This window comes from Camelus ferus, chromosome 25 (assembly GCF_009834535.1).
Source record: "Camelus ferus isolate YT-003-E chromosome 25, BCGSAC_Cfer_1.0, whole genome shotgun sequence".
Taxonomy (NCBI): domain Eukaryota; kingdom Metazoa; phylum Chordata; class Mammalia; order Artiodactyla; family Camelidae; genus Camelus; species Camelus ferus.
The window spans coordinates 30,628,991-30,651,564 of record NC_045720.1 but is presented as its reverse complement, the minus strand read 5'-3'; the positions used below and the strand labels follow the sequence as shown (position 1 = coordinate 30,651,564).

At 38.1% G+C, this 22,574-nt stretch overlaps 1 protein-coding gene across 7 annotated transcripts in view; it reads right to left on the bottom strand.

Moving 5' to 3' along the window:
- The window catches only part of RGS22 (regulator of G protein signaling 22), a 134,366-nt gene extending 111,792 nt beyond the window's left edge, over positions 1-22,574 (bottom strand). For 6 of the 7 annotated variants that reach the window (XR_004315277.1, XR_004315278.1, XR_004315276.1 and 3 more), the window contains exons 1-5: positions 22,389-22,574; positions 21,854-21,882; positions 12,137-12,199; positions 1,330-1,554; positions 540-625 (exon numbers count right to left, since the gene is read on the bottom strand). Coding sequence is in view for 4 of the 7 variants with exons in the window: in XM_032468228.1 (XP_032324119.1) it covers positions 540-625; positions 1,330-1,554; positions 12,137-12,199; positions 21,854-21,882; positions 22,389-22,413 (428 nt within the window). In the remaining 3 variants the exon portion in view is untranslated. The remainder of the gene's footprint in view (positions 1-539; positions 626-1,329; positions 1,555-12,136; positions 12,200-21,853; positions 21,883-22,388) is intronic. The other variant, XM_032468230.1, reaches the window with a different exon arrangement.

Below are 22,574 nucleotides of genomic sequence, written 5' to 3'. Positions count from 1 at the left end.
AGGATCTGCTAAAACTGATGGCTTATTCATAGAACTGCTAATAAATTAATTAATAATCATTCTGTTATTTTTTAAATGATTATTCCATTTTATTTTATTTTTATTTTAAAAGATGGTTGTTCTAAGCAAAGGTCAAGTTTTAGTAAAATTTCATAATGTTTAGGTACTTAAACTTTAAAAGTCAGGGGACACAAAAGGAAAACTTGGCCCTGCACTACAACATTCTTTTTCATGACTCTCATGTTTATTTTTTAACACCCTCCACATAAATACCTTCGCCACAAATAGAAAAGATTTTAAATATAATGATCACAGAAGCAGAACTGAAGTACATTTGTTAGGCACTGCTTTTGTGAAATCTCTTTGGAAAAGTTAAATGATTTTCACCAATGCTTTATCACTCTTATATTATAGCAAGTGGAATACAAACTCCAATCGGTTTCAAGGTATACAATTTTATTAAGAAAGTACAGAGAAATGATTTTAGGTGGAAAAATACAAAGCATTTAAAAATATGTGTAGTGATGAGACTATAATACCTGTATTCAAAGTAGCAATCACTTTCCAGAAATGCTGGAAGTCTTTCTTTTTTGATCCACTGAATACCTTGTTCACGACTGAGACACTATTAGAGAACAAGTGAAAAAGAAAATCACCTTGTAGGACAATTATGGCCTCATCACTGGAGCAACACTACCTCTAGCTCCTCCCGGGAGCCCTGCTCTACCCTCCATTTGCACGAGGGACAGCAAGAACCCTGAGTCACAAATTTGAAGCTATTTCCTGCCTTCCGGTACTTCTTTCTCTCAACAACCCTGTATCAACTATTATCTCCACTTTACAGATTAACAGGCTGAATCCGGAGAAGTTAAGTAACTTATTGAAGGAGGAAAAATGAGGAAAAAAAAGTCAGTTAGTCTCAGTATTTTCAGTCATAAAATCGGTTAAAAATAATCACAAACAGAAAAAGAACTAACCAGAAAACTTGGTAAGGCTGCTAGAGTAACTGCAAGCCCCTTGCCCTTCCATATTTAGAAAATTTTGTTAAATATTTAATATCCACAGGAACTATCCTCGAGGACACCAAGGTTAACAAGAAAGATAAGGCCCTTCTCTTACGGAGTAAAGATACTTCAATAAGCAATAATGGTTGAGTGCGGTTAGTGCCATGAGTGCAGGCTCCCATGGGAGGCCACAGGGCACGGAGCCAGCAAAGGTTTCCCACAGAGCATGGCTGACTGGAAGCATGATGAGCTTTGATTGAAGAGGGAGCAGGAGAGGAAACATAGATAAGTTTAGTATAACTAGATCACAAACATACTTTCTTACCATAATATTGTAGTTGACATTAACAGTCTTATCTTCATAGTGGGGGGCATTCACTTGAACAGGTTTGACATTATTCTTTTCTTTTCTTACAACATCATAGATGGGATTCCGAGGTTGCTGGTCTAGCAGAATTTTTTTCAGTTGCTTTTCCAGAAGTTGTGGAGCATTGTTAACTACTTCAAAAACTCCAAAGTCCGCATTAAATCTAATTGCCTCTGAAAAGGTCTGCAAAATAAATTTGTGGGAATATGTTTAAAGATTGTTTAAATCCAGAAATTCACTGTCTCCAAGAAGTTCTGATACTTACATTTATGCATATATACTCACACAAAGTTTTGTGTTCTTAATCATTACCTCTTTCCTTTTAGGAGCTTGGAAATCTCTTGACTACAGGTAAGAGAACCCACTGAATCCTTCCTTCCAAATGTACTTATGCTATGAGATAAGTGTCAGGGTATATTATGGCAGAAATTCCCTTTGTATAACCTCTTATCTCTGTGCCTCTTTGGAACTGGAAAGAAATACACACCTGGTCTCTAGGAAGCAATGTTACTCCCTTAGAAGGGGGCAGATTCCCAGGGAAGAATGAGCAAAGAAGAAATAACATTCCTATTGTCTCTTTCACCCCCAGGAACCATGAAAGCTAAGTCTTCCTTGCCCAAAAGGAGAAAATTAAGTACAATGTGTTCTTCATTTAAGACTATTTCAACACCATTCCATTCACTGTGACAAAAAAAAAAAGGAGAGAGTGAAAGACAATAACATTTCTGAGTTCTTCTCAGTAATTACTAAATGGTGCCAACTTTTATTTAAAGTCAGTCCGTTAATATACAACAGTCAGCAGTCTTGAGTTTGAATACCAGCTTGCCAATAAGTAGCCCTGTGAGTATGGGTAAACCACTGACATATTTGGGGCCTCCATCTCCATACCAAGTAAATTGGGGATTGGCTGTGCCTTTTTCCATTTTGCCCTCCAAATCAAGAATCAGGTCCCTTTTTCAGAATATTAATTTATTTTAGGATACCACCAGTGAACTGCATACTCATATAGATTAATCTATATATTTTTAGCCACATGGTAGAAGACATTAAACCCTTCCCTGTGGATCAGTAAGTGTCCTAGGGAGAATACCAATTCTTCCCAGTTTTACTAAGATATTGCTAAATATACTGCAGTTAAAATCTAATAAATGGCAGGATGTTTAAATTAGAGTTGGAAATATATGTGTGAATACGTATAAACCTATTGCTTGTTTGCACATATATTCATATTTCCTTATGTCAGGTCAAATCACATCTCTAACGTCTGATTATTTCCCCTCCTAAGGAATTTACAGTGCACAGAAAACAGAGTTTAATATGAATGTCAGCCCATAGTCCAAAAGGCCTCACGGCTAAGGTTTCCCCTCAGAGGAGTGGGGTGGGGGGGGTGAGGGGAATAGGTGAGAAAATGAGTAAGTACAAATTCTCAATTACAAAATAAATGAGTGAAGAAAATGAAATGCACAGTGTGGGGAACACAGTCAATAATATGTAATACCTTTGTGTCGTGACAGATGGTGTCTAGACTTACTGTGGTGGTCATTTTGAAACGTACAGAGATATCAAATCACTGTGTTGTGTACCAGGAGCTAACATAGTGTTGGAGGTCAATTATTCTTCAACAAATGAACAAACCCATAGAAAAAAGATCAAGTTTGTGGTTACCAGAGGTCGGCGAGGTGGGGAGGGGAGAGGAAACTGAATGAAAGTGGTCAAAAGGTACAAACTTCCAGTTATCAGTAAACACTAGTGATGTAATGTACCACATAATTAAGGTAATTAACACTACTGCTGTATGTTATATAGAAAAGTTAGGAGAATAAATGCTAAGAGTTCTCATTACAAAGAAATTTTTTTTCTTCTATTTTGTATCTATATGAGATGATGGATAGTCACTAAACTTACTGTGGTGATCATTTCAAGATTTATGTAAGTCAAATCATTATGGTGTACACCTTAAATTTATACAGTGCTCTATGTCAATTATATCTCAACTAAGCCAGAAGAAAAAAAGAAATACAAATAAAAGCTAAAAAAAAAGATTTCCCCTCAAAATGACAAATACAACTCACTGGATAAGTAACGATAATTAGCAGTAAATTGTGTATCAGGTTTCTTCAATAAATACATTTCATTGGTTTCCCACCACATTTGTCTTTCAAACATGAGATTCTAGTCACCACCCACCTGAATGTCAAATATTATCTCCAAATTATACCATCACTAGACTAAAGAGATAAACAGGTCTGCTGATGTCAGAGACCAGATTCATCCAGTTGGAGAAAGGAACTGAATTAAACTTGATAGAGAATGGGCATCAGATATTAACTGGGGCAAGGGGAATGCAGCAGTATAACGTGAAGGACCATGTGGAAAAGATTCTTCTAGCTCTGAGCATGGAACAAGAGAACAAGCTTGACCTTCATTTACTGTTTTCTTTTTTTCTGACTTTTATCCTCACACCTGTACCTGAAGGAACACAAAGCAGTGATAACCCAAAGCAAAAATTGCCAAGTAATTATTTCTATGGACAAATAAAATATTTTCTGTTAATCCAGTAAAAAAAAATGCTCAAGTAAAAAAATTTAAAGGCATCGTGACACTCTGAGACCCTCAGTAGCCAATCTTATTAGTTAGGGTGCAGTTGGTAGAAATAACAGGAGTGATAAGAACCACAGTTTACCGAACATCTACCAGGGGCCAAGCATGTGATAGTCGCTTTAAATGCAGTCTTGACTCCTTCCACATTCCTGCGACGGCTCTTTACAGAAAATGGACGCTCGGGATGGTTATGCGACGGACCACGGACTCAGCTATAAATATAGCTGGTTCGGGACTATAGAATCAAATCTGTCTGGTTCCAAAGATAGCACGTTTCCCCTTCTTTACTATGTTGCCTCACGCATGATAAAACTAGCATGAACTGACCATCTTCTTTATGCAAGGCACTGAAGCAGCAAGATACATGCGGGTAGTTTTAAGCAGTTTAATGCTAATAGAATAGAACTAGAATAGTTTATAGGTGGAAGAGTTTAAGGAACAGAGAAAGAGACTTGAAGTAGATGAGGTAGATAAGATCAGACCATGGAAGGCTTTGCATGCCATTTTAAGAAGCATAAGCTTATCCAGATCCTCTGAGGAAAAGGGTGGCATGGGTAAACCCTAAGCAGAGGAGTAATGTAGTCCCATTTGAGTTTTAGGAAAATTCTCCCCGTAGCAGTGTGGAGTTTCTCCTGCCGGCGCACGAACTGGTGAGGCAGATTGTTTACTCTGGGGAGGTCTCTTAGAAATCACCCAACTCTAATGTTCCTTTGTTTGTTAATGCATTTATTCAGTAAGTATTTATTGAATCCTAATTTTTTTAGGAAAGAATTTTTTAAAAAACAAAATGTTTTATTTAAAAAAGTAGTGGATTTAATACACAAAAATATTGTATCTTATCACAAGAAACCATGGTCCACTCTGCATACTAAGGGGATAAGAACCAAGCTTAAAGTTTTATGGTTAACATCATCCTCCCAGTCCTGCTGGAGTAGCTCTGTACAGTATTTACTGAATCCTTATTACACACCAGGATAGATGATATATTGCTACATTGAGTGAGCCGATTCAGAGCATCCTCCACAAGCCCCAACTGAAATGAATGAGACACAGATTTCATCTCAGAACATGCTAATCTAACAGAAGAAGAAAGATATGTAAATACACAGAGAAAATAAAGACTCATCCTTCAGCAAGATGGCAACTTGGGAAGATCCTAAATTTACCTCCTCCAGTGGACACACTGAGTCCACAGCTACATGTGGAACAATTTCCTCTTAAAAAAGCCTAAAGGCTGGCTGAGTGATGACTACATATCAGGCAATCAAGAAGAAAACCACATCAAAAAGGTAAGAAAAGGTGGGACATAACCTCGCCAGAAAACCCACCCCAGTGCAGTGACCCATAATTGGAAGGGAACTCAAAACCCAGAGCTTCTCCATGAGGAGCAAAGGGTTTGAACTCCAAATCGAGCACCTCAACTTTTAAGACCCGCACCTGAGAGATGAGACTCCAAAACATCTAATTTCGAAAATCAACAAGGTTTACATCCCAAGATGTGTCCTGAGATGCGAGACATGAGAAATGGATTCTACAGTCAGCACATAAGGTGAAGCCATATTTAGTCAAAATTATCCCTTGAAATCCTTGAAAACGCATTACACCCATTAAGTACAATGTTGTCCTATCTTTCAAGAAGCTGACCACGGTCAATTTTTCCTCCAACACTGAAATGGTCACTAATTCTTCAGTGAGAGACCAGGTGAAGTGGTGGGCATGTGTTTAAAGCTCATGTTCTACAAAAATAGGTATGTTTAATACCAGAATCACCCTCAGCAAGATAAAATGACCACACTATGAGAAGAAAGAAGGGTAAGAGCCACTGAGGGAACTGCAGATTCTCATCTTCCGTCTCACCCGCTCTGGGATGCTCACGGAGTGGTCTGCATGTGCCAGTGGACTGGGACAACAGAGTCACCCTGGCTCTTTAAATCCCTCTGCAGAGCACTATTCATTCTGAGTAGTAACGCGTGTATAATGCATGTCCACTTTAACACATAATAACTACAGTAAAGGTATATACAGATGGAGTGACGGCACAGAAGGACTTGCTAACTATCTTTAGGAAATTAAGGAAGTTGTACGGAGAAAGTTGAGTCTTGAAGAATAAACAGGCATTCTCATCAGAGAAACAAGGGAGAGAAGGGAATTCCGCACCAGAAACAGGTAAAGACAAAGGTCGAAGCCCGCATTCTGTCTGCTACTTCACGCTGACTTCCGTGCATATTCACATACACGGAGGGGCTGGGCATCCACCTTCTCCACACAGGAGAAAGAACCCTGGTCTTCATTCCGCAAAGTCCTGCTGTCTGCTTAGAAAGAATCTCTCTCACACAGCGAATCCTCTGTTTTTACACTTTCTAAGCTTATCTACAAAATTCCTCAAGTTAGTTTAGTATGTGACAATACAAGACTTGTATGGTGGGGGAGACAGACATGAACGATGGAGGAAGACTTTCCCCGGAAAGCTGAGTAGGCTGATTTAGAGAACACTCAGCTTTTAATCATCTGACAGGAAAAACTGTTCAGTTTGAGCCTCAAACCCAGTCCTCCACAAGTTGTTACAGACTGCTCTTTCCTTTACTTAATTTTCTTATTTCAAGGGTATCATTTTCCAAACATTCTAAAACGAACTGACCTGAAGGTGGTGAAAGCTAACTTTGTAGTACCAGTCACCCATGTGCGAAAAATATTTTCACAGAAAAAGCAAGTGCATGAAAATATTTTTACCACAATAAATTGCTGGTTCCACATTTCTTTGAAAAGAGGTGGGGGGCGGGGGAGAAGCCTGTGAATAATTAGTGATGTGCTTAAACTGCCAGCCCAGCACCACTGAAACTTACTGGGTGCCAAATTATTTAGCTGAATAGTATTTAAATTAAAAACTAATGACTAGGTTAATTTAATACATGTTCATCTCTACTCCAACTCTGTCTCTACTAATTGAGCTCAAAGCTATATTTTACACATACATCTTAGTCAGTGAATGAAAAACAGCTGACTACTTGAATATAACAAGTCAGTTACCAATAACTACTTCTTTTAATCTAAGCTCTATTGTCATTTTAGATGTTTAACCAGAAACTATTTACTGGACATATTCACCAGTAGGGTGGAAGGAATAATGTGCCACATAAAATGCACAAAAAATAGTTACATCAGGTAATTTGAGTGCTTTATGTTTGAGCTGCAGGCTTATCAAAACACCCGTAGTTACAAGTGCTGAGCTAAGCAGTACTACGTGGAGAACTGGAACTCCATCAATGCCTTTAAAAATCAATCTCTAAGTATTTAAATTATGGTCGGGGAAGACCCAAGTCCTTCATCCCCCTCTGTCTCACTCATTCCCCAAATCTATACTCTCTCTCTCTCTCTCTCCTTACTCAACAATCTATCTAACATATAACTTCTTCATAAAGCTGCAAGAAGTTATAATAGTTCACAGATTTTTTTTTAAAAAGTGTGGAGAATCATTCCAAAAAAAGGAAGTTATGGTAAAATTCCAAAGGCGCATAGCTAAGCATGGTCTGGCAAACACATGACATACCTATCTTTGCAAGGAGGGTATAGAACAGGCCACCCCTTCAGCTTCTGCAAACCATAAATGTCACAAACATTCTAAACCACCCACAGAGGACCAACCTAAATCTGTATGTGGGCTCATCTACTCAATCCCACAATAGTCACTGAGCATAAAAACACACCAAACAAAACCAAAAGGAAAAAAAAAATGTTTTCACACTATAGCATAGAAGGAAATTTAATAAGCAAACACTTGTCCATAAAGAGTTGACAGCAAAAAAAAAAAAAAAAAACACCTCCCAGACACCAAATGAAAACAATATCTGAATGTGAACCTGGCACCAGAACAAACCAAATGAAGTTATGAAAGCTAGGATTTGGAAAGTGCCATAATTATTTATAATAGCGGCAACTGTCCCGGATTCCCCTCATCACAAAGTGAACCTGGAAGCAGGCTACCAGCCACCAGTTTCTGGATCTTACAATGTGTCCCAAGCGGGTAATGGTGTAATGGAAAGAAATGGTGTAGGAGCCAGAAAGCCTGATTCCTGGACCCATTTCTGCCACCATCCGATTATGGGACCTTGGGCATATCGCTCCAGATGTGGGAGAAGTCTCAGAAATCTAGACAACCTAAGAGCTCTTTTAGATAGAGAATGTTGTAATATACGTCCACACCCTCAGACTTTAGATTGTTGGGAGCTTTCTTTTCTTTTTTTGGTGGGTGGAGGTGATGGAGGAGGGGAGGCAGAAGAAAAGGAGATTAGAAAGTTTGTTTATTTCAGGGATCTCACATGGAAAATGTAAAAATAAAAACAGAATCTTCCTCAAGAAGTTTTGGGAAATACAGAAGAAACGGATCTATCCTTGCCCCCAGCAATTGTGTGCTGTATTTCCTGAGATAAACAGGGAAGAAACTAATCAAATTTTCTTTAGCTGAAGGAGTCTAATCTCCCACCCAATACATATATCCCCTATAAAATATTCCCCCGAATGACTGCCTAACCTATACCTGAACATCCTCAATCACAGGGAGTTTAGTCCTTCACAAGCCAGCCCATTCTATTGTTAGAAAACAATCTATAAACATCTTTCTTCTAGCGAGTGAAAATTAATTTCCTCATAAATGCTGACCCTGGTTCTGCCCTCTAGCTTCGCAGAATGTGTTAACCCTTCTTCCTCTGTCAGATCATCAAATATTTGGAAAGGGCTGCCCATTCCCAAGGCAGGTTCAGCACCCACACTTCCTTCCACCCTTACTCATCCGACATGGTTTCCCGAGCATTCATCGGCTGAGCCTTCCTGAGTCTGGTCTGGCAGAGCAACTCTTAACATATGGTGCAACACAATATTCCAAATGTGGTCTGACAGTTTGATCCAATTCAGAAAAACATTTATTGAGTGTCTTCTAAGCTCCAGACTAATATTTTTCTTGATCTTAACTATACTTCTATTAATGCATCCTAAAAACATACTAGCGTTGTTTGTTCTAGCACATTTCAGGCTACCATGATAAAAATGAGACCAAACTCTGTTATCCAAACTATCAGTTTGCTCCCTGGCTCCCAGTTCTATAGGGATTACAGTGTGGTAGGACAAGTTTTGGAATCATGTGGACCTGGGTGGACCATGTCATTTACTAGCTGAGTGACCTCAAGCTGGAAAAACACTAGTTCACTTACAATGTTTCATTCAAGTCTCTGATAAAAAAACAATTTTTAAAAGCCAAAGCCAATGTAGCAAAAATTATTCTCTAGAATGACAATGACCCATCAATCCAATTGAAGAGTGACTGCCCCTCATGTTTCAGGTATGGAGGAGGAGATGGTTTAGTTAATGAAGGGAAGAAAGAGAAGCACTAATTCTGCGCCAGACACTTAATATACTGTTACCTCATTTCATAACAATCCTGTAGGATAGTTACACTGTTTTCACATAGAAAGGAATCGAGGAATTAAGTGATTAAGGGATGTGCCTATGATCGCGTGGGTAATAAGTAGGGGAGCTGAGCTCAAACAGTTCTGTCTCCCTCCTGTTCCTGTTCCAACCATCACACCGGGAGAGGAGCACAGGAAGAACGTGTGTGGTCAAGGAGGGTGAGGGGAGGCAGGAAAGGGTGCTCAGGGAGACACAAGTAGCATGAAGCTAGAGATAATGCTGGGAAGGTTAGATTGAGGACAAATGGCAAAGGGTCCATGTTAAGGAATTTGGACTTCAATTGTTGGCCAAGAGTCAACCCCTAGTAGCTACGGTTAGTAATTTCACAGATAATGCTAATGATGTGGCTCTGGAGACAAATAAAGCAGCGTAAGTGGAGCACGTGTTGGGTGTATTGTTTTATACAGGGTTGGGAGGGAAGGCTTTCTGAACAGAAGTGATTTAAATCAGGGAGAAAGTGATACAAGTATCTCAGGGAAGAGCACTCCAGGCTGGAAAGCCCTGAGCATACCTGGCATATTCATGTTTGAGAAACACAATGAAGGCCAAGTCTCCCAGCCAGGCTGGAAAAGCATTAACAAGGGGAAGAAGCATAGGAAGTAAAGACCAACAGACGGCAAGAGCCAGATCATACAGGATTTGGAATTTTAGCCTTAGTTTAATGAGAAGCCACTAGACAAAGTTTTGAGCAGGAAGTAACATGATTCAATTTATCATCAGTACTATTATTTACTGATATCATAATAAATTAAATCTATGGTTCCCTGAAGTACCAGTCCATAACTATCCAAAAAAGAGAGAGAGAGAGAAATTAGTTTGGCTCACTAATTCTCAGTAAACCCACGCTGGCTTCTAATTCTTAGTTAAGTGCTCATAAACCAAACACTACTAATCTGTTCTAGAATCTTGCCAGGAACTTGGTGTGAGAATCCATCATTCCTTCTCCTCCCTGCCCCTAAATTCTTTTTGAAAACCTGTGACATTTCCCCTTCTTCCATCTTGTGGTATGAAGCACAGGTAGTTAATAAGTCGTTGTGGTGGTACCAAATGTAGAAGCTAAGGAGACAGACAGACAGGCAGAGAGAATGTAAAAGCAGAAGGATGTGAAGACACAGAAAAGAGGGAGAAGTGGCCCAGGTGGGCTGCATGGGACGTATGAACGGGCCAAACTGCAGGTGTCTGCTGGAGAGGGATGAAAAACATTATCGCACAGAGTTAACAGAAACCACATTCTGTCATTTCACCTAAAGCCTGAAAGAAAACATACAAAAAAAAAAAAAAAAAAAGGTAACGTCTATTCTAACTAGATGGCAAGACTATGGCTGAATTTTTCTTACATTTGAGGTTAATTTTCTATGCTATTGTTATAAGATTTCTATAAGCGATTAAAAAAAAAGTTAAGCAGGGGGGTTTATTTTCCAGAGCAAGTAAAAGTCAAGGTAATCAACTCCTGAGACAATAAATATAAATCTTGAGAAGCTGAAATCAGACTCAATATAGAGATTCTTCTTTTTAAAACTTCACAATAATGTACTTTTTGTTGAGGAAGAATGGAGAATGCAGAGCCTAGAGGAAAGACTACCTAATCCAGAAGAGCAACATTCTGACAATTTGGTGACTCTGATGGGTTTTTTTATAATACACAATTGGATGATGAAAGCTGAAGAGTCAGACCACAAAAGAGCCTCCCGGGGTGCTCAGGCCTGTGGCTGGAAAGGCAGAGGGTGCCTTGATGTCTCTACTAGACCCCCCTAGTGGTTCCAGAGACCCAGTGGTGCCGCATGGAGGAGAAAGCAAATTCTTTTGTAAAAGAGAATCAAAACAAATACACATACATGCACAGATACATACATATACATAAAGACTAATCTGGGCAAAAAAATGCATCTAGTTCTTTTCTTTCCAAAAACATTTTCAGTTGTTGGGCTTTTAAGAGATTTTGCATCTTACGGTCGATTCTCTTCAAAAATTGTGTTTTTTTATATTTCAAATTTTCCCTAAGTATTTGAATTAAAAAATTTTTCATAACAATAATGAAAACCTTTTCTTATCTAACTTCCTTTCATCTGACATTCCCGATGAACTTTATTTCTATACAACAATGTAAGTGTTTTTATGCATCCCCATTTCACTTTTCCCAAACCCTCAACGTTTACTCTATCAGTCACTGCTGGCTAAGACCACAAATCTATTATTTGGCATCTACCTATGTTACACCAACACAGTGTCTCAAGGCCTATTTACTATTGACATAAAACTCCAGTTGCCTTGAACACAAATTCCACTTTAAAATCTGTCCAAGAGGATGACAATAATTGCCTACAGGCAAGAAATTTACGTTCTTAAATTTTTTGATATTCTGTCCTTATCACCTCTGTCCAAAGCCTAAAGTGGTACCAAATACAACTGTATCAGATTTTATACAGAATGCTTTTGATGGTTAGAAAGAATCCAGCTTTCTTTTTCTTCTCTTTATTTACTTTTATTGTTGTATGACAGACCCAGTTTTCTTCAATAAGAATAATTCCTAAATATGATCAAACCCAAATGATTAACTCCTTAAAAAAGACACAAACTTTACCTAAATGTTTTAATTAGTATTTAAAAAAATATTATCGCTGATAAATCTGTCTCACAAGATAATCTAGTGTTTACAATATTTTGCTTTGATAATATACTCTACAGAACACAGTAATACACTCACTGGAAGGCTTAGGAATTCATTTAAGTAGTCCACAAGGAAATCATCTGTTGCCAAAGAATTTTCCTGCAAAAATATAAAAACACAATATTATGCTTATACTAAGATGTTTTAAAACACGCCAATGTTATTCTCTAATTCTGATATTAATACATTATAATGTAGATCTTCAAATCTTTATCAGTCAGTAGTGAACCCCTGCTAATAAATAGAACACGGTGCTCTGAGCTCTGGAAGGAAGAAATAAGAAAATAGAATGGAGCGTATTCTTAAAAGACCTTGCTACTGGACTCAGCTGGAAAACAGAACACAGGGGAAACGCAACACAGCACTTAAAGAAACTTCAGCAAATACAAAATACTACACGTGGTAAATTTCCCATGGACTAATTAAAAATATTTATTTCATTAAAAAAAAAAGGTAGAGTCAGTAAAGACAGCACCAATGTATGGAGTTAAGTTGAGATTCAGATGAAAAATTTCTTAAATCACCTAATGGAATTGTGATCAACTAAGTGAAGAAAGTATTCTACTGCCTCACCTTCAGGATGAGACTGTTCGTAACTTGGGTCCTCCTTAACTTTCGCATTAAGAAATTTTGACAGTACATGTGTTCTAAGCATAAGGATTGTATACATTTTTTTCCATAACTATCTCATCCACCAACATAGTCACTTTCAAAGTTGGCAAAATTGGAAAGCCACTGCCAAGAACGAATTCTCTCTTCCAAATAAAACACCTTACTTGATTAGTAATTGTTTCCATTGTGTCAAAAGTACTTCATGGCATACTCTGTTGTATAGCGCATGTGTTTATTTTGTTATTCATAATTATATTTCAATTTCACAAATCTAACATGAAAGCTGACAATATGACATAAGGCTATTATTTCCATATGGCTGATTATTTTCTTCTTATACTGGCCAATTTTAAAAACTTTGTTGAAGTACAGTGTGAAAATATAAGGAAGAAATTATAATATATTAATACCTACTTTGGAAAACAGATTTTCAGGGTAAGTTCTTTAAGTAATTGCAGTGTCAGTATAGAGTTATGAACAATCACTTAGAGGATTTATATCAAGCAATTTAGTAAAAACCTGGTTAAAAATGACAACAAATTAAGGACTTAGTTTACTTAAAAATCTCAACTGATTAAAACAATAACAACAAACTTAGGATCTCACAAACCTACTACCTTTCTAGTAGTACCTTAGTAATACAATCTCAAACAAAATTCTGATTGGCAAAGATCTCCTAAAGCAGAACAAGGCAGAAAACATTTGTGGAGGCTAAAAGGATAATAATCTTTCAAGCCTTACCTTTCAAAGCTACTCTAATTGTCTGGACTTCACTTAGTGAACTACCTAGTTTCTGCTAACTCTTAGGAGAAATCTACTGAATTCAAAAAACATTTTTAGGATTTCCTAGGTAAAAGGCATTGTGTTACAAGAAAGGTGGCCAACTTCTGCACTACTAGGCTCATGATCAAAAATCCACAGATGGGAAGGGTGAGTATTTTAAGTTAGTAATGGTAATGGAGGGCAGTCCCGTGTTCATTTTTCTAAAATAGCCATTTTGTTTTAAATTTTTAGCCATAAAACAATGTGTATTTCATGGGTGGTGGACCTAAATATTGCTTAGAATTTGGCCAGCCACATAGCCAGGAATCTGTAGGGAATCCTCAGATTCAGGTATTCATTTCCAGATGCCTCACACTTCTAAGACACTCAGTGCTTTCCAAACCACCTGGGATGAAGTACCTGTTTTGTTTTGTCTTTTCCCTAATTCATTTCAGACAGATAACTTTTGTAAAATGCCATAGAATGAATTGCTAGAAAATGAAATAAAAATATACATAATACAAGCCCAACTTTTTTATTATTAAATTCAATAGCTATAAACATACTCTGTCAAATTACCATAAAGTTTCTAAACATTTACTCTCGATTTCTGAACTCATTTCCTGATGGGCGGATAGGAGTTCTCAGGGGGCACAGTCCGCACACCTACTGGAGCAGAGCTGCCCTTACTCCCTGGTGAGCAGGGTGCCCTCAGCTCCCTCAGGTTCCCCCAAAGCAGAACCACAGCGAGAGGGCATTTCCTTGGCATTCAGTCACATCCTCAGGTTTGCACTTACAACCGTGGACCCTTAAAATAGTATTCAAATCCATCAAAATCTGTATTTCTTTTCAGAAATTGTATCTTAATTTCTACCAATATTAAACATTTGTTTCTGCTGATATCGGGGTGGTCAGATCCACAATGGAAATAAGTGTAGCCTCCTAGTGTCATCTGCTCAATCCTCTCATCACCCTTTAATGAGAAGGCCTGCACGTCTCTAAGTAAGTGAGCATATTTTCCTGCTGCAGTCTCTAGTCTGATGTGTTCAGATACCTTGCCACATCAGTAACAAAGTCTTGTGAACCTACGAGGATCTGATATATCCTTTTTTCTCAAAACCTCTTAGTTAAAGAGAAAAATAAGTTTAAAGCCTTGATCTGCAGAAGCAGCCCAGTTACTCTCAGTATATTTCCACAATCCAGTCATTTGGCTGTAGTAAAATGAACTAAGTCTCCACATTCAGCTTTAACATCTTTCAAGTAACCAATAAACTGCTGACGGTTAGCGGTACAATCAAGAAGAAAACTGAGTTACAATCAATTCCTCCATTACATCATTCCATGAACCTGACTGCAAAGTTTGCAACACAGATTCTCTGCTGAATGATGCAATGGAAGGTAGGAACAGTCTTTCAGAATTGAATACGCTCTTGAAACCAGTTTTTTCATGTATTACAGGTGTGCCATCTGTGAAAGTGAAGTCATCTTTTCCGTTTTTAGTCCAAACTTCTCACATTTCTTCCTGAAAGAGGATTAAACGAAATAGTTTATATGTGTCTGCTAATTTTTATAGGTAAAATTTTTCATTGTTTAAAAACTCATTTTGCTGGACCCTCAAATGAGATCAACTACAATTTCTTCACAACCCTAAAAGATGCAAGATATACAAAGAAGATCTTCTAAACAAGAGGAAATGGGGTAAATACAGATAAAAGCCATCATCCAAGAAAGAATATAATACATGCCATGAGAAAATTACAACATAAAAATTTTCTCCCGAAGGAGGCAAAGATATTATTTGGTAAGAGGAATCAGAAAAGACTCAAGTGGGGAAAATGGCATTTGAAATGGATTTCAAATAACTTCGAATTCTATATTTAGAAATATACACATGACAGGCAATACAGTGCAAAGAAAGAAAGAGAGGATGGAAAGCAAAACATAGTAATGGTGATCACAGTTGGCTAATGGCACAGTAGAAAAATAATCCAAATTTCCAACTTCCTTTCAAGCCATTCACACATTAAACCAAAGCCATTCATCTAATTTCCTATGCAGAATCCTAAACTGACACACTTTAGATTGGGGATGTTATCATCGATCAGGAGATAGGATAGATCGATCATATTTCCAAAATTTTACCTATCAGGATGGACCTCTTTTTTGCTTTTTCTTCCTAAACCACATATAAATTCTATCTTTTCTCCTTTCTAAACAAGCCAATCATTATACCAGAGCTTTCTACCAGGTATGCAATGACAAATAGTGGTGTGCAGACAATGGAATTCAATGGGTCAAGTGAAAGTAGAACTCTTCAGCCCTCATGGCAAACAGGCAGAGTCAGGGATGGCCGGTGCTTCCAGGATTGCAGTTGTGAGCAGCCTTGTTTGGGACTCCTGAGATCCAACTCCCTGCCCTGGAGACGGTGATTTATGAGCCACATCCCACACCCAGACGCTGAGCACAGCCAAGGAGTTGCCCAAGCCCCTGGACATGAATTTATTAGCTAGCTGCAGAGTGTACCACTGCCCTGTGAAGCTGCTGGAGAAGTTTCTGTTTGAGATGTCCAAGAAAATAGTTCATAGCTGAAGATGCTGACAGCTTGGAGGAAAGGGGGAGGGTAGATCCTGCAAGACTACAGATGATGGCCCCAAATCTTTACCTTCACTTATATCAGATATTTCTGTCTGTTGGCAACTGACAGATTCCTGTAGTAATATACAAGCTAGACATAAAGTGATCACTTGAAAAATGTATGTATATGCTGCAACTGTAGAGTTTCATAATTATTTTAAAATAATTGAAATATTTAACTGACTTCTTAATTTGTTTATCGTAAGAATTTTTAACATTATATTTGTCATAAAAAAAGGAAGTACTGCTAAATTTAAATTTTAATTTCAACTATTGAAATTGTGAATGGTTATAAAGATAGTACAAAAATGTTAATATTTGTTGGGAGATACCATTTCTCACCAATAGAGACTAATCAAAAATAGTAAAAGATCAACATTAAAAAGTCTTGATTAGGAATTGCACATAGGCACTTCAAGCATAAAACCTAACATGAAAAAGTTACATATATTCAAAAAGGAAACTAAGAAAATAATTCCATTTACAGTAGCAGAGAAAAGAATAATAACCAAGGAGCCAAAGACTTGTACACTGAAACTAAAAAAATTGCTGAAAGAAATCAGAAAAGATATAAATAAATGGAAAGATAAGCCATGTTTATGGATTGAAAGCCCATGCTATTAAGATGACAATACTACCCAAAGCAATCTACAGATTTAATACAGTCTCCACCCAAATCCCAATTCCTCTTCTTTTTTTTTTTTTTTTTTTTGGCTGAAATGAAAAACCCATTCTAAAATTCATATGGAATTTCAATGGACCTGGAATAGCCAAACAATATTGAAAAAGAACAAAAATTGAAGGATTCACATATTGTGATTTCAAAGCTTCCTACAAAACTACAGTAATCAAAACAATGTGGTACTGCCATAAAGACAGATGTATAGAATAGAGACCAGAAATAAATCCTCTCATATATGGTCAAACAATTTTCAACCAGGGTGCCAAGACCATTCAGTGGAGAAAGGAAGCTCTTTTCAACAAACAGTGCTAGGAAAACTAGTTACCCACATTTAAAAGAATGACGTTGGACCTTTTCCTTATAACGTACACAAAAATTAGCTCAAAATGGATCAAAGACCTAACATAAGGGCTAAAACTATAAACTACTTTGAAGAAAACATAAGGATAAATCTTCATGACCTTGGATTTGGCAATATATTCTTAAATACAACATGTAAAGCATGAGCAACAAAAGAAAAAATAAATAAATGGGACTTCATAAAAATTAAACTTTTATGAATTAAAGGGACCCTACTAAGAAAGTGAAAAGACAACCTACATAATGTGAGAAAATATTTGCATACTAGGTTAGAATAATAATAATATCCTCATGCTTTGGAAATGCTGTGTTTATAATAATTCCATTCAACCTATACAAATAACAGAATATGAATCTGAACAGACTAGCGATTAGCTCAAAAAATACGATTTTTAACAAGGAAAATACAGAAAATACTGCTTGAAACTACAGTCTCTCTTAATTTGATGGTAAAAATAAAGGGCATCTGCTTTAAAAAATTTTTTTCTTTTTTTTAAATGTCATCTGCTTTTTAACTTGAAACTGTGGTTGAAAAAGAAAAGCTGAAACTGTGGGTTTTATATATCTGAAAATCTTTAACAAGATCATTATATTACAAAATTTTTACTCTACCAAGACTATTTTGAAGCATGGCATATCTATATGTGTAGTTTCAATTTTTAAGGCACAACAAAAAATATGATTATTTTGGATTTAAGAGTCAAGTACTTACATCTTTAATACTAATTTCTGTTTTAAAGTTAAAAAGAATTTTGGGAGTCACTGTCACTTTAAACTTTTTTCAGTGTATATCTAACATACAATCAAATCCCAATGTATCATAAAGCAGTCTGAACTCCACTATTCTTGCTATGATAGATTTATATTTCAGTTTTTATGGAATACAAAAGAGAGGCTGAGATTTAGGGAAGTAATAAGGAGAAGCTTTCACTTTATCACTTTTATTATTTGAATTATTTGTAAGAATGTATTTATATATTGCTTATGTAGTTAAAAATATACCCCCAAAGGAACTAATGAGAGAATCAAATATTTAAGTTTTTGGTGTATATTTTTCCTAAGAGAATTATCAAAGACCAATCAAATACAAAGTTAATAAAGACACTAAAGTAGAAAAAAAAAGTCAAGAGAGAAATACTCAGGAAATACAGACTATGTATCAAATTAAGCTTTGCAAAAAATTTAATAAGTGAAGCAAATTATATTAATTGTTATCTATGAAAATATCCATCAACCAAAATTTATTAATCATCTAATAACATATTCTGAGAATCATGCTACTTACTAAAGGGAATATTAAGGCGTACTGAGACACAATACTAGCTCTATAGGAGCTCACAATTTTGTTAAGAAATTGCAAAATTTATAAACAATAAGTTAAAATTATACAAGGCAATGTGTCCCTGACAACAAATGATTTATCCTAAATGTTATTCTCTCCTTTGAAGATTAAGACCCGACGTAAAGGTTAAATATTTTGCAGACATCCATATAGCACTGCGGATTTTAGATCACTGAGTGAGAAAATGCAATACAAAAAAAGTTCCTATGAACATGGAAGCATTTTATATTAACATAGGATTATACTGACAATAATGGAAAACCAAAACAACACTACTTAAATAAAATAGAAGTTATTTCTCACATAATTATAAGCAGTTCAGAACTGGCATTGTGGCTTCCCAACGTATCCGGAGCCCAGGGCCCTTTGATCTTGTGACTCTGACATCCTCAAGATACCACTTCTACCTCATGATCCAAGATGACTGCAGGGATGAGCTCCAGGATCACATCCTCATTCCAGCCAACAGGAAAAAAGAAAAAGAGTATGTTCTTTCCCTTTATGCTTACCTAAATGTTAGAGGCACAACGACCCAAGTTCTAACTGTGGCTCAACCAGCCACTAGTTGTGTGAGCTCTGGGTTAGTTATTTAATCTTTGTAAACATCAGGTTTCCAGAAATAGGACACAACACTTCTGCTTACAGTCTATTAATCAGAATTTGGTTAAATTTAGTTGCAAAGGAGGCTAGAAAATGTAGTCTTTATTCTGGAGAGCAATGTGTCTAGTATGTATTATGGAAAATGGTAGAATGGACTTTGGGGAACCAGAGACTTCTGCCACACACTTTCTTCTAAGAATATTAATGAGAAAAAGAGAAACTTTTACACTTTTGAAAAAGACAGATAAATATTATGTGCCTGACATATAAATTATTTAATCGACAGATAATGCTTGGTGAGCATATGAATTTGAGGATCTCGTCACATACTGATCACAAACTGAAAGCTGCACAGGGCTCAAAGGCAATCTGGGTGATTATAGTTTGGAAACGGAGGAGATGAGCTGGACCTCGAAGAATGTGCAAGATTGTGAAATGGATGGGGGAGAGCAACTGAGACAAAACTCGACAGCAAAGGCAAGGAGGCAACCAAGGCAGTTTGGCTGGAACAGAAGGCATGTGAAGTACTTTATAAACACCAAAAACAGTATGAACATTGTCTTTATCACACAGGAAGTATTGGGAGGTAAGGTTAAAGAAGCCTGAAAAGTTACAGAAAACGATTCTGAACGCTAAAGGGAGGTGTTTGACATTCTGGTTCTGCCAGTTACTAGATGTGTGACCTCAAGCCAAGTTAGTTAACCTCTGTGAACGCTGACTTCCTCATCTGTGAAATGTGGGTGTTAATAACCCCCTAATAGGGTTGTTTTCAGGTTAAATACTAGCAGGTAGTCAGCATTCAGTAAATAGTAGGATTAATGAAAGCTCTGAGCAATCAAGTAATGTGGTGATTTTTTAGAGTTAATAGCAATCTGATAGCTAAGGCAGGAGTGACGGGAGAAGGAAAAAAAAAATCTAAAGGCAGAGCAAAGCCACAGCAGGTAATCTGCATAGTTGATGCACAGGAGTTTGCACTTTATGCCTCAGGCAAAGAAAAACTGAAGTCAGCAGAGGGAGTACTGGAGGCAGTGATATCAGTTAGGACTACTGCCAAAGTCCACGCTCAGGGATGAGGGCTTGAATAAGACAGGAGCTGCCGAGGACGGAGAAAAAGATCTGGCTATGAAAGGAACTTGGTAAATGACTGCAGGTGGGAGGTGAAGAAAAGGGAAGAAAGGTTCTGGCTTAGATGACTGGCCACTGACACCACTAACCAAAATTATAAAAGAGGAAGAAAGACAGAATGAGGGAGAAGGGGTGGGGATTAGTTCATTGTAGACGACTGACGTGACTCAGGGACATCCAGATGATGAAGGTGCCCAACAACCCAACAGATACAGAATTCTGGCATCAGAAGAGGTGTGTGGGCTGGAGGTGCGCGGCGCTGGGTGGGAGTCTGGGACATAAGGGTAGCTGAAGCTATAGGAGGAGAAGAGGAGTGCCCCCAGAGAATCCTGAGGAAGGTCAACACTTTTGTGGGCAAGGAAAAAGAGAAGCCAGAGAGGGGGACTTCAAAATGAGAGACAGGAGAACTAGGGGAGAGTGGCATCAAAGAAACCAAGAAAAAGAGGAGTAGCTAATAGTCTTCAAGGCTATGAGTTCCCACAAACTGGGAAAAGACCTGGGGAGGTTAGCAGACAGCTTAAGTGTTAAGTATAATATTGCTAAGTGCTCTTTAGAGAGTTTATGCTGGCGTTGCATGGGAAAGGATTGCCCCCAGAAACGCTTACTCCTGGCTGGGATGAAGAACAGTTCAGGAAGCAGTTTAAAGAAGTTTACCACTGCACAGTGTTACACCAAGGCAACAGGAAGACAGGTGGAGTTTCTGACTGGCTCTCTGTGCCTCTGTCTCGGTCCCCCTCTCTCAGTGGTGGACCAAAGGGTGAAAGTGGAAAGTGCTAGCGGATTCAGCTAGCAGAGACCCTCTCCTCTCGTAGCCCCTCCTAGCCCCTCCTAGACAGTGAACTTGCTGACTTATCCTCAGCATGGAGCACTGCACTGTGAATACAGAGGCACTCACGTTTGTTGAATAAAAAGCCAAAGCAAATAAGATAATCGACCAGCAAGAGAAATTAAGTGCTGTAGGACATGAGCAAATAATCTAGAGAAGTGGTCAGAGCTCTTGGAATCAAACCTGAGTAGAAATTAGGCTCCACTCCTTCCTATCTAAGTGTATTATTACCTTGGGAAGTTCCTTAAACACACAATGGGAATTATAGTTGAAGCTACCACCCTAGATGCAGGGCTCACCTAAACGAAAATGTATATAATGTACTCAGCAAAGTACTTACTATTACTCAGCTGTCCAGAAGTCTGACCTGAGAACAAAGTTCAGTACACTTTTAAAGGAATTATGCCTATAAATTGACCACTTATTATCAATCAATTCCACCTACTACTGTTTACTGTAACCAGGAACTGCACAGCCACATCACAATAAAACTATGGAGATAAAATCTACCTGCCAAGGAGTCATTTAAAAGTTCAGCAAAATTAAATGAGACCATTTATGTAAAAGAACTTTAACAATGAACAGCATCCACCATAAAAATCAACTGGCCCTTTCTTAAAAATGTACCTGTTAAAAAATACAAGATGGTCTTGTACTCAGCACCACTGTTATGAAACCAAAGCTTCTATTTATACCCATTTGGCAAAAAGAAGAAAAGAAAATGCACAGCTTTTTTCTATGATAATTTGCTGTTAAAAAAAGAAAAAGCCAAGAAAAAAAAAAAAAAGCAGCCCTCTAAATTGTACTTACAAACTCTTCTTCTGTAATAGCTGGTGGCTCTGAAACAAGATAAAAAAATGACATTATCTCACTCAAATCTGATTTCCTTTTAAAGTAAATGAAATAATTTGAGACAGTACTTAGCCCTGCTTTATACGTGGGCAAGCTCAGTAAAAATTTTGGCCCTCTGTTCATTCTCTGCACATGGATTGAATTTTAAATTGGAATTCAAGGTGGAAGTGGGGAGGAAAGGCCTCTGGAATCCAGCTTGGTCACTACTTCACTGTGACCCTGGAGTTAGCCTTACTAGATGGAGGTCTCTGTTATTCCCGCTGTAAAACGGAGAATTAAGATAAAATAAGAGGGTGCCAAGGAGGCACTGTAAAAGCGGGGTGGTTTCGGTAAAATTCGTAATAAAACGCAATGAGAGGGCTTTGAAGCCAGGGCTTCGAATGTTTGGAAGAGGGGACGCCCAGGCAGAGGGGAAAGCCCAGAGGCCGTACGCGGCGGGGCCGCCCCGCGGGCCAGAGCGGCGGTCCGCGCGCCGCGGCCCCGGCCCACCTACCGGCGGAGAGCCGCTTCTGGGGCATGCCGCCGCCGGTGCCCGCGCCCGAGGCCCCCGACCCCGCGCGGGCCGTCAGGACGCCATGGGCGCGGGCCGTGAGGCCCGGGATCGGAGGGCGACGCGGAGCGGCGCGCGGCCCCGGGCTGTGCCGGCTGCTGTGGCCCCTGCCCGGCCCGAGTTGCTATG